At 44.4% G+C, this 12,869-nt stretch overlaps 2 protein-coding genes across 2 annotated transcripts; one reads left to right on the top strand and one right to left on the bottom strand.

Moving 5' to 3' along the window:
• thumpd1 (THUMP domain containing 1) lies at positions 1 to 7,100 on the bottom strand. The gene is made up of 7 exons (XM_063203595.1): positions 6,991 to 7,100; positions 6,430 to 6,668; positions 5,023 to 5,209; positions 4,521 to 4,606; positions 3,309 to 3,471; positions 2,641 to 2,711; positions 1 to 365 (listed from the first exon to the last, which is right to left on the bottom strand). The coding sequence occupies exons 2-7, from the start codon at positions 6,631 to 6,633 to the stop codon at positions 66 to 68; spliced, it is 1,011 nt and encodes a 336-aa protein (XP_063059665.1). The 5' UTR covers positions 6,634 to 6,668; positions 6,991 to 7,100; the 3' UTR covers positions 1 to 65.
• Positions 7,101 to 7,171: 71 nt separating this feature from the next.
• On the top strand, positions 7,172 to 12,869 carry LOC134452886 (oocyte zinc finger protein XlCOF6.1-like). Its single transcript, XM_063203549.1, has 3 exons — positions 7,172 to 7,289; positions 8,402 to 9,629; positions 12,606 to 12,869. Exons 2-3 carry the CDS (start codon positions 8,408 to 8,410, stop codon positions 12,620 to 12,622), a joined length of 1,239 nt encoding a protein of 412 aa, XP_063059619.1. The 5' UTR covers positions 7,172 to 7,289; positions 8,402 to 8,407; the 3' UTR covers positions 12,623 to 12,869.

The raw sequence follows: 12,869 nt of genomic DNA on the forward strand, positions 1-12,869 counted from the left end.
CACACGCACACGCACACGCCTGGCAGGATGTGCTTTTGTTGTCAGCATCCCTCCTCCTGCAGTTTCTATGTGCTTCCATTCCCAGTGGCCTCAGAGGTGGAGTCTGCTGCCCCCTTCTGGTCAGTCTTGTCATTACCTTTCCATTTTTCTTCAGCCTCTGTGGTCTGCTGCTGGCCGGCCTCTGCCTTTGTCTCTGCAGTTTGTCCTGAAGCCTTGGTTTCGGGGTCCCCCTTTACACCCCCCTGGTTGGGGCCGCTGGGGTCGTTTTTGGGGGGCCCATCGGTCTTGGCCACCTCCTGCAGGTTGAACTTCCTGAAGAGGACGTAGTCGCGCACCACGCTCACACAGCATACGCTCTTGATCACCTGACGGGGCACAAACACACACAGGAAACACAAAGGGTCAAGCAAGTACGCACACACGTACAGTACGCACTCGCACACACCTAACAACATCCACACACTGTGCACACAATGCTCAATGACTACAAAACAACAACAACAAAAAACATTATTGAACACCATTTGTTGTTATGTCATTGGGATATCCCTGATTACTTTTAAACTTAACCAATGAGCAAGCAAAGGAAACTCAGCTTGCACACCTTTATGCCAACGCAATAGTGTACTTTTATTGTAATGTGAATTTGCACATTTCACATTGGTAGCAATTTTTTCCTAAAATGCAATAAACGAACACTATTGCATCGACATGACTTCGCTTACTCCTAGTTTACCTATTGGATCCTGCGTCCCTACCAGGCACCAAGTCCAAGGGTGCGATACTTAATTTGGAAAGTACAATTAACCCAGTAGTTCCCAAACTGGGGGTTGGGACCCCTGGGGGGTTGCACAGAGAAGGAACTTTGTACAAAGCGGATTCCAAAAAAGTTGGGACACTTGGTATTTTGTGAATAAAATAAAAATGCTGGCATTTTCAAAACATTCAATATGTTAATAAGGTAGAGCATTGTGTACAGACAACATATCAGTTGTTAAAGTCAAGCAGAATGATTGTTTTGGGGTAATTATGTGATCATTTAAAATTTCACCCTTGCAACAAATTCCAAAAAAGTTGGGACAGGGCCAATAAAATGCGTTTTATGTTGGATAAGACTGAACAAAACACAGGGGAGGAGACTTAACATTTAAATACTTTGACTCATGGCATGAATTTATTTTAAAAAATAGAATGCGAGACATGATTTCAGCAGTTCAACTGATAGGTGTGTTCTTCGAACTGTTTACCTTCTTGTTATGCTTAATACGTGGCATATCCTGATTGTAAGAGAACAATTTTGTCACCTGTTTACTCTTATGATGGAACCACACCGTTGGAACATAGAAGAGATTGAAATTGGCCACCATTATCTTAAGACTGTGCTCCAAAATATAATGCCTTGGTAGCTATGCATGCTGTTTAAAGTCTGAATATATCATTCAGCCCTCATTGAAATGCTCTACATGAGTAAGAAGACCATAACCAAGGCATCTCTGCACCCCTTTACCATCATATATGCAGTCTTTCAGACTGACCACTAAATCAAGCTGAAGTATTCATTTTTTTCATAACCTGGAGGGTGCATGACTCCATGATTTTAAAAAAGAATGAAATATTTTCCATTCTGTAATCAGAGGACAGTTTCACATGTCTCCTAGGTCCATCTAGAATGAGCTTTGCCACTTGCAGCACTGTTTAATGTCTGCATCATGTGCCTTAATCAAGTGTTGTGTTTATGGTCATTTTTTCAACAGCTGTCATTGTTGGAGTGTCATAGTTTGCTTATTGACGATGGGTATGTCATGATCTCATAACTCGTGCAATGATTTCACAGAACTCTACATTACAGAAATAGGCCTTATATGCCTGCAATTTTGAGAAATCAATCTTTCTGTGTAATAGAGCAGTAATTAGTCCCTCAAAATCTTCGCTTCTGAGTGCCACAGCCTCTCTGTGATGGTATTTTATCTGTGCATTCATGTTGACAGTCAATATAGTTCCTTTCAAAATATTCCTCCTTGTGTCATTTTTAAAAATTATTCAACTATTACAACATTTTTTGGCCTTGTCCCAACTTTTTTTAGATTTGTTGCATGGGTCGAATTTTACATGACCACATATTTCCCTCAAAACAATGCTTTTGCCTCATTTTAACTGTTCCTATGTTGACCTTGTGCCATTGTGCATCTTATGCATGGATTGAATGTTTTGAAAATGCCAGCATTTTGATTTTATTCACAAAATACCAAGTGTCCCAACTTTTTTGGAATCCGCTTGTATGATAAACGGGAAATCCACAGGTTATCAGCTTACAAAATTCCATCAACTGGTTAGTAACTCAAGTCACTTGTATGATTAATTAATATATATGAGCCCTTCCTGAAGAAAGGCATTTGGAATGGGGGTGGGGGGACACAAACATATTCTTAGGTCCAAAATGGGCTTGCAGTAGTGCAAAGGTTTTCGGGAATTAACTAAGGAGGCAAACCAGGCAGGCACCTGCGGCCATGACACTGTAACAAGACTTCCACGCTCACTGACAAGGAAGTCAAGGGAATAAACGAATTAAAGAAATAAAAGTGTTTAAAAAATGCAGATACATAATACACGCTGTAACCATTAATGAATCAAATTACAAACCTCTACAATGATGGTGAGCTCTGGGTTGGTGAGATCCACTTTGTTTTTGGGGTTCAGCTTGCCCACCAAAACTGCAAGACAACACACAGAAAACAAAACACAATATCATATGTTACATTACACAAAGCTGACACTTTCCAAAGCAACCTACGGTTATTTAAAAGGTAAGGTACGATGACTTGTTGTTCAGTTGCAATTGGGGGGCACAAGCCTTAGGGCCATATGACATGGTTAAGTTAGTTAAGTGGTCAAATTAATATCAAATCATAGTAATATCAAACCTGCTGCATGTTGGGTGGCTTACGAGGTGGCCAAGGGGCCGTTTGTTAAAAAAAGACTGAGAACCACTGTGCTAGGACATTGAAGACTTTCTCTTGTTGTGGATGCTCTTGCATGTGATCTTACAAATCTTTCAGCTCGAAAGACTTTTAGCGTTCCAACTAGTCAGGTCAAGAGCAATGCAAGTACTTTCCGAGTTCCCGAAAATACGGGAACTCCTCCCACTTTGTCGGTAAGCAAACAACCATAAGCAAACTAAAGGAGGTCACAAGAACCCGCTTACTCTTACTATGTAATAATTTTAAAGTCGCTTTACTCAGTTAGGAGCTATGCACAGTGACTGCCTTTTCTGCATTGTTGGGCAGACATTTTCACCGCCCCTGTCTGACCTGCCAGTGCTTTGATGACGTCGTCCCTCTTGTTGTGGCTGCTGTTTCGGGCCTTGAAGGCGATCTGGTAGGTGGCCTGGGCCGGCTCCTTGAACCAGGGCTCCAGGTATCCGGTCAGGTAGCGCTCCATGTCCTCGGGAAACGCCTTACACGTGCCGCTCACCTGCACACACACATTGGAAGAAAACACTGTAAACAAACGCACGCACACAGCACCTATGGATCTGCGCCTTACCTGCACTACCTAGGTCCTCCACAATCAAGAACCACCTGGGCCCTGCAACGTACAATACACCAGCGCTGCTTGTTGTTGCTCGGTGTTGTGTAGCAATTAACAACTGATCCATCTAGCCGTCTGTCTATTTGCCTACAGTGGCCGTTTAGATATGTGTTCGTTTACGCATGTGTTTATTGGTTTACACATGTGTTTATTGGTTACAAATGTGTTCATTGGTTTACGCATGTGTTCATTGGTTTACGCATGTGTTTATTGGTTTGTCTCACCAGCAGCATCCGCAGGATTGTTTGCGTCATGTCCCACTCCCTTTAAAGTGATACTGTGCCATTTTTGTAAATAAGTCCATTTTACACATCCCCTTGAGTTAAATAATTGAGTTGTGCCTTCCTTCTGTGTTTGCAGTCGCTCTCTGAGTCTGGCAGTGCAAACTTTTCCTCCATGCTAGCAATTAACATTGAATCCTATGAGACCAGCTAGCCGCCAGCTGGTCTCATAGGATTCAATGTTAATTGCTAGCATGGAGGCAAAATGTGCACTGCCATATTCGGAGAACGGTAAAAATCAATCATTTAACTCAAGAAGAGGTCTACAATAAGCGTATTTACAAAAATGGCACAGTATCACTTTAAGGTCTGTTTAGACTCCTCCTCCAGTTGCAGGACACGTACTGTCAGCGGAAATTCCGCTGCGGAAGGCAGCGGCAGATTACGGACAATTCAGACAGGCAGAAATATATGTTCATCGCTGCAAGGGGTTGTTTCAGTGCTAAAAGAGAGGGGAGTGGTGGCTGTTTGGGTACGCCACCCCCCCCTTGACAGTATGTGTCCTGCAACTGAAGGAGGAGTCTGAACCAGGCTTTATAACCGTTATAAATCGAGCACAAACCCACGTCCTCTTGTGGCTTATTGCTGAAATAAACTTAGATATAGGTTTGTGTGTTTACTCGCGTGTTTGTGTGTTTATTGTCGTCTCACCGGCAGCATGCGCAGGATGGTTCGAGACTTCTTCTTCTTGGTGGAGTGCAGGTCTTGTAGGATGTGGTGCACCAACTCGTCCGGCTCTTAAGAAAGTAGGAAAACATAAAGAAATAGACAGATGTGAGACAAACACAGTTTTAGCAGGACCATTTGAGACTACTTGGTGGCGTGAAGGTCCTGAATGTATTGAACGTGGCACATCAACTCGTGGTGCATCATTACTTGCGTGTGCTCTTACCCAGTTTCTCCATACGGATGAAATGCACACTGTTAGCTGCGCTCTCCATGGCTTAGAAGCACATCGTGCCCTTCTCTGTGGGCTATATGCCGTGTATGTGTGTGTGTGTGTGTGAATGTGTGTGTGTGTGTGTGTGGTGTATGCAAAGTTGTAGTAGTGGGTCCCTTTACCCAGTTTTTCTGTAGACTATATGCCGTGTGTGTGTGTGTGTGTGTGTGTGTGTAAAGTAGTAGTAGTAGTAGTAGTAGAGAATCTCCTTACCCAGTTTCTCTGTGCGGATGAAGACCACGTTGTTAGCTCCGCTCTCCATGGCTTGGAAACGCCTCTTGCCCTTCTCCGTGGACTCCTTCATCTGTGACACTTCCTTCTTCAGAGCCGCCTCCATGTCGTCCTCGTCACTAGACGCATCGTCACCCTCGTCGCTGCCACCCTTGTCCTTGTCGCCAAACTTGCAAAATAATGAAAGCGAAAGCGTGAAAAAAAAGTGAAAGCCCAACTGGGAAACTCCAACTGTCATTGTCATTGTGACACAGCACTCCACAGCAAACAAGTGTTCACTGCACAAGGGGGCAGCCCCCAATGGCGGGCCAAGGGAGCAGTGCGGTGGGATGGCACCATGCTCAGGGTACCTCAGTCATGGAGAAGGATCGGGGAGAGCACTGATTAAATACTCCCCCCACCAACCTGGCAGGTCGGGAGACGAACCGGCAACCTTTGGGATACAAGTCGGACGCCCTAACCGCTTAACCATGACTGCCCTACAAAAGGATATTGCTGTTGTTATTATTCTTGGGCGTATTAATGAGTGGGGGTGGGGGCAAAGGGGCCAGCTTTCCAAGGCTCAGGGATTGGGGCAGGGGCCCAGAATGCAGCCACCATTACATTACATTGCATTGGATTGGATTATTCCTAGGCTAATGTGTAATGTAAAGTAGAATGTGCATTGTCAAGCATGTGCCAACATGTCTATGGATGTGTGATAATGAATAATCTATGTGACATGTATTATGTGTATGCTGCTAGACACCTTCCACACAGCAGTCAAAATAGTGTGTCCAACTCAATATGGTACCTGCCTTCCTGTCCTCTTCGCTGACACACCACCTTCATGAGAGAAAACTTCTGCTGTAAGCCTACGTAGGGCTTTTTGGGGGGACTATTCCCCATTCAACATCACAATTACAAATTAGGAAAAAATGGCTTTTGAATTGAACTAAACCAATTGCGCAAGAATAAAAAACTTGAACAAAACTTTTATTGACAATGACGCCTTGCCTCGCATCACAAGTTCACAATGAAAAGGTGAGGACTGAAGGTACCACATTCGGGGATGGATTATGTTTGACATGGGCCCCTGGGTAAGACAACAAGAAAGGCCCTCTCAATTGGGTGTTGCTACTTTACAAAACAATTGCTGGGTTTTAAGGCCAGGCCAGGCGTGAGAGTCTGTGTTGTGCTGATATTGCAGGGTTGTCGCTGCCTGGAGACAATTTGAAAATACAGTTGTTAAAAGGGTGACTTAAACGCAATAGCCTACCAGAATATCTAAGCTAGAGCTTCAGTGGCCCCTTGACTCTTGGGCCCTGTGGCCTGGGTCCAGTAGGGCTATGCAGTAATCTGTCCCTGACCATATTGACACATTTTCTTGACTCTAGTTCTACTCCTCACCTTCTCTGGTCCGTAGAGTTTCTCTGCATACTCGTTGAGGAGATTGTAGGCCTCCGCCGTGCATTTGCGCTCGTTCATATTGCAGGTGATGAGAATGCCCCGCATGCCCACCTCGAGCTCACGGGACACTTTCAGCCTCTTGCCCCTCATGCCACCGTAATGTTTACGGCCCCTCTTCTTCGACTCGGCCGCTGCGTCAGACATCTTCGGTTCCGGCAACTGGTTCGTCACGGTTAATGCTGTTGAACAGAAAACGCTGCATGTTCGGTCTGAGTTGTTTCACACTCATTGCAAGTAGTTCTGTCACCGTGTTTGGCAAATACCAGTTGTTTAGCTAAGCAGAAGTACAGAATGAGTGTGGGAACAATATCACAACTACACGGTGTGCTAAAGTGGAGAGAACAGGACTGTGGTTGAAATTATTGTTTGCAGTAGTAGTTGTACTTGGGCTGAGCTTGGGGAGCAAGTAGTCAATACAGCGGATTGTAGCAGTTGACTTGAAACGCAAGCGGTCTGTTGCACGATTTACACCAATCGTGCATGGAATATAAAATTACTAACCTGAGACTGAAGGACGAGGTTATATTTCGGGTGAATCTTGCACAAAACGTTAGGGGTTGTAATCCTTGTAGCCGCTGCGCACATGCTTCATTCATGCAGGTTCATGTTGTGACGCGATTTGTGGGCGGAAGTCCTACACTCTACGGAAAGCCAAGAGTTTTTCTTTTTTCTTTTTGCGCTTCCCTAAAAGCTCAGAGGGGAGCCATCCTTTGCAGGAGGTGGCGGTGATGAAACATTCCCCGTTTTCCAAACTTGTTCAAAGAAGAAAAGTGCTCCCTTTCAGATAGAGATACCCCACGGTGAGTTACAAATTTGACGAAATACCTTTCAACAATCGTTGAACTGATGTAGGCCTACTTGTAGAAGTGAATCTTGAGTTTTTCTAGCAAGCTTTTTTCTCCAGGAGGGCATGCATGCATGTAGGGCCTAATATGCATATGTTTCAATAATGCACCATTGCACATAACCCAGTGTACACGTGAAAGGCAGCAAGGATTTGTTCCAGAGACTGTCCTATTTCCAACAACACAATATGTCCCCTCTTTACTGTCCTTATTTTAAAGCACAACTGTAAACTGTCCTGAAAATTATTTAATGTTGGGGGGGGGGGTGTCTTTTCTCACCTTTGTTTGTTAATGCAGCGGTTCTCAAACTTTTCCCCCTGCGCAAACCCTAAGCGAATATTTTGGTGTGCTGATATGCTGGTATGATTCACTGCGCATTCACTGCACATTATGCACCTAGTTGTTTTGGGAAATCCTCTTTTCCAATAGTCTAGGAGTTAAACTGCACTTCAGAGGGACCATTCCAGGATACAATTCACCATACAATTAAAAAGTACTTCATGTTAATGCTGGATAAAAACTCACATATCCACCATTGCTCTATTTAGCTCGCGCACCCCCTTATTGCAGGCCGCGCACCCCCAGGGGTGCACGCACCACAGTTTGGGAAACCCTGGGCTAGTGAAGAGTGGGATAGGGAATGAGTGGGGAAGAGATACCCTTGGGCCTGAATCAGGTCAGGGACCCTGGTGTAACAGTGCAGTGCCCTGTTTTTGCAGACACAGCTGGGCCATGACACTGACTAAAACAGGGATGGGCAACTTTGATGATGAGGAGGGCCACATTTTTCCATCGCCACTATCGGAGGGCCACATGAACACAGATCTGACTGCAACTCGAAGAGTGCAAGCAAGGTGCAGTTGGATGGTCACTGACTGCCCTTATTAGCCAACTGTATAATTACTACAAATTGATTCGCTAGTGGTTAAAAAACAAATCTGGTCATTAATTACTAAATTATGTTTTATGTAGGGGCCGCAATGAATGAGGAGGCGGGCCACATGTGGCCCCCGGGCCTCCAGTTGCCCATCCCTGGTCTAAAACTACATTTCTCTTTCTGTCGCCAGCTCGAGATGAGGGCCAGCTGCAAGTATGGCGAGCGTTTGCCCCGCGTCAAAGAAGAACCTGAACCAGAGGAGCAGTACTACAGACCATACAGGACACGTTCATCTAGCACCAACACATCCACCAACAGTGCCGTTTTGCCCCACATAAAGGCGGAACCATTAGAAGACATGGACAGGCCTTGTTCAAGCAGAACCCGCTCGTCCAAAACAAAATCCAATGAAAAACGTAAGAAGCATGTGAATGATGCAAGTGATGACACCTTTCCGTGTGTTAAGTTGGACGCTGTTGAGATTAAATATGGGCCTTGCCCAGGCAGAAGAAAAGTGTCCGCTGCAAAATCCCCTGAAGAGTGTAAACGACTGAGGAGTGATGCCACCACGGTGCACGTCAAGGACGATCCCATTGACGAAAAGTTCAAACCTTGCACGGGCAAAAGTCCGTCATCGAAGGCTAAATCGTCACCTGACAAACCCGCGGGGTTAAACAAACAGCGTTCCTACGACTGCTCGGAATGCGGGGCGAGCTTCACTTCGCCGTTACATGTAATTTACCACCAGAGACGTTTCTGCTGCACGGAGTGTGGCAGGATCTGCGCCAACAGGGCCTCGTTGGAGATCCACCAGAGGAGCCACACCGGAGAAAAGCCTTTCAAGTGCTCCAAGTGCGGAAAACGATTCGTCTCTAAGGCCGCGCGAACGTCGCACTTAAAGACGCACTCTGAAGAGATGCCTTACTCTTGCACGACATGTGGGAAACGTTTTCGATTCATTGGCAATCTCCGTATTCACCAAAAACTACACGATGGAGAAAGGCAGTACAGCTGCACACAGTGTGGGTGCACATTCTTGAGATCCAGTGACTTGAAGCTCCACACACGGCTACACTCAGGAGAGAGACCTTTTTCCTGTAAAGTGTGTGGAAAGTCGTTTGCTCAGAGTCCTCACCTGAAAACCCACATGAGATCCCATACAGGAGAAAAGCCGTATCATTGTGACACGTGTGGAAAAGATTTCACTCAGTCCAGCCATCTGAAGGTTCATATTCTGAGTCATACTGGAGAAAAGCCCCATAAGTGTCTGGAATGTGGGAAGACCTTCAGGCTGACGAGCAGTCTGAAAGTGCACCAGAGGGTTCACACTGGAGAAAAACCATATCCATGCCCCGGATGTGGCAAATGTTTCTCCCAGTGTAGTGAGATGAAAGGTCACTACAGGCGCATGCACAGCGGTGAGAGACCATTTTTCTTCTTTCTTTTTGTAAGAATAATGTTAATTGAATGGGTCACCAGAGGCGGTGGCACACTGGTGAGACACCATTTCTTCTTCATTTTTTAAAGAATAATGTTAATTGAACGGGTCACTTCAAGTGTTTCTCCCAGTGTATCGAGATGAAAGGTCACTACAGGCGTATGCACAGCAGTGAGATTCCATATCAGTTTTCCATATCAGTCAACGTTGCATTTTGCAAAAACATTCTTGCTAGGGTCATTCCACGCCAAATCAACAGGAGCCCGCGCACTTAGGTCTCAAAAAATTCTGAAAATATTACTGAGTGTACCCATGTACCCATTTTTATGGGAGTGTTTCTACTTGTATCTACAAGGGGGGGGGGGGATCATGAGGCTATGTTGGGCACAAACATGTCTTCTGAAGGCCTAAACAGAGCACAGCCAAAAACTCCAGTACAATTTTTATCATCTTTGAGGGAATGCTATGACGATGCAGGATCATACAGACCAAAACTGACAGTTTTGCAACAAACTATTCCTATCTATGTACCAGCATGCCAAATTTGAGCTTCCTACATGGTTTAGTTCTTGAGCTACGGGCTTGTGAACTTTGACAAAAAAAGAGTGTGAACAAAATGGGCACCCCCCTCCCCCAGTAAAATTGGCTGTAACACGGAGAGTATACATCTTTCATTCAAATACATTTACAGTGTTTCTCTTAAGTACCATGGGTACACTTGGTAATATTTTCAGATTTTTTTGAAACATAAGTGCGTGGGCTCCTGTTGATTTGGCGTGGAATGACCCTCTAGCAAGTGAGCAACATAATTGGTTGCCAATGGGTTGTATTGCAACCAACAAAGTAGCTAATTTATTTGGCAACTGTGGTTTTGAGAAACATACCCCAGGTTTATTATTTAAAACATATTTTTAAATGCACATTAATAAGCATATTGAAAGCCGTCTCACCTGCATATTTTCACTGTTTTCCGTATCAGTCAGGGTTGCATTTCTCTGAAGCCTTGTTGCTATCCAGTCAGCAACTTAGTTGGTTGCCAATCAGGGTACTTGCAAAAGTAGCCAAGTAGCTAATGAAGTTGGCAACTATGGTTTTGAGGTAACACGCCCAAGGGGTTTATCATTAAAAGCCGTACCCTTTACTAGGACGGGAAGCGTTTTTCTCAGTGTAGCAAGCCAAAAGATGACTATAAGCATAACTGTACCGACAGACAGTCTGCGCTGAAACAGCTGCAGAGTCCCATCTGGAAAGCTCAGATGAGGGGCGATGAACGCTGCAAACGATTCAACCTGAAGCGTTCGATCAGGGAGAGTGACCAACCGAAGCTCGTGTTTAGAAAAATGTTAACATTCCATTGGCTGACGCCTGCTGGCACCGAGCTCATTACATATTTTTTGCTGAAGTTCAATTTCTCTTTTAATGTTTTTGATGCCTATGGCTTTTTGCAGATTTTGCTGCCTCTACCGCTTGCTCTTTCATACAAAGTCAATTACTTCCACCACTTTCCTCTGTCTCTTCAGTAAGCACTATGTTTAGATTTCTTTCGTTAAACAAAAAGGCTGCTGTTACATGCAGGGACTTGCAGGCCAGGGAATATTTAAATTTTACACGGAATATTGGCCATAGGATTGTTTATTTAGAGGTGCACTGTGTAATATTTGTAGTAGTTTATTTCCAGAATTAATGCTGCCCATTCACAACCTTTTTCACAAATGCAATGCCTATCACCACCATCAAATTCCACTATCAAAGTATTCATTATGACTGGGAAAATTGCACTCCTGATACATGAAAAGGGGGATCTTCTTCATGTGTGATCTTCTCCATGTCCGCCATTTAGAATTTCCAGAAATGGACATTTTTAGCTGCAAAAAGTACTGCACTTTGGACATACTCATACATATTAGTTTATTACTTAGTAAATAATCATGAAAATTCAATTTGGCAATAGACCCGTTCAGAGTAGACGTGGTCATGAATGCGTGCGCATCGTCGACTCAAACACACCAGAGATATTGGAAGGATATTACGAGAGACTCCACTTTTTTGGGTGGTACTGCACTCTAGGGGAAGTGCAGACTCCATTCAGAAAGAACGGGCTGCTGAGCTCAGAGCTGCATCTTGACAGCGGCAACTAGGAGAATTGCAGGCATGGGTAAAACCCGGGAGTGGTGATTCTATATTTAATACTGGGTGACAGTGCAGACACTAAAGAGAGAAAATCTGCCGTTCTGAAGCGTGTACGTTGATAAAAAATAGAGATTCCGAAAAATACACTTGTTATGCTATTTTGAGAGGGCAGAGGCTGTTCCAGAAGCATAGGAGGTGTTTGTTGTTACAAGACATTAAACTACTGACTGGACTGATGACATCACCAGGAATATCCGTGTCTGTGGTGCCCACTGCATATCTGAGGTTAGCGCGAGCATCCGTTATCTTATTTCGGAAAAAAACACCTGTCGTCTCTGTACAATTGAACGGAGCATGGACGATTTTGATGCAGCGGTGCGCACGCAGCGAAATTACGTTATACCTGTTTGCAAACTCTAAAGGGGTCTATAGGTAGTACAGTTTCAATGAACAGCGTAGTTGCAATACCTATTCTGGCCACCATCCTACACAGTCCGCCTTTAATTCACACACCCTGCCCAGGTCAACCTCTTCGATTTGCCTGAATTGGACACCTACCAGCTTCAATTTGAAGGCAGATATACCGTAGGACTTGAAATGGGCCATGTCCCTCAGTCTGACTGTCTATCAGTTTCGGTACTATTATAGCATAGCTTAATCATTTGATATGCTGTGTTAAGCTTTTACACCTATGTGAAAAGCAAGACATGTTGGGGCTACAGATCGTGGAAATTGTGCATAGTGAGGAGGCAATCTATAGGCTGCGATGAGTTTTCATATAAAATGAAATAAATGTGTATATATATATTTTTATTTTGTTCCGCAGATTCAAAGTCCAAGTGACTGTGATGCATGATGGTCTTCTGGTCAGATAAACACTAATGAAAGGAGACCGACTGAATGTTTCATCAGAGAACTGTCCTTATCCTTTCCCCACTGGCATCTACTGTACGTAGTAGGGGCCTATTTCTTGTTTGTTACAGGATGTTATGAAATCATCAGTTGTTTGTGTGTGAAAGGTGGAGGTGGTGCGACTTGTATGACATGACTTGACTGATGGCTGCATTAAAATCCAGATGAATTCTTTTGA

Source organism: Engraulis encrasicolus, chromosome 1 (genome assembly GCF_034702125.1).
Source record: "Engraulis encrasicolus isolate BLACKSEA-1 chromosome 1, IST_EnEncr_1.0, whole genome shotgun sequence".
Taxonomy (NCBI): Eukaryota; Metazoa; Chordata; class Actinopteri; order Clupeiformes; family Engraulidae; genus Engraulis; species Engraulis encrasicolus.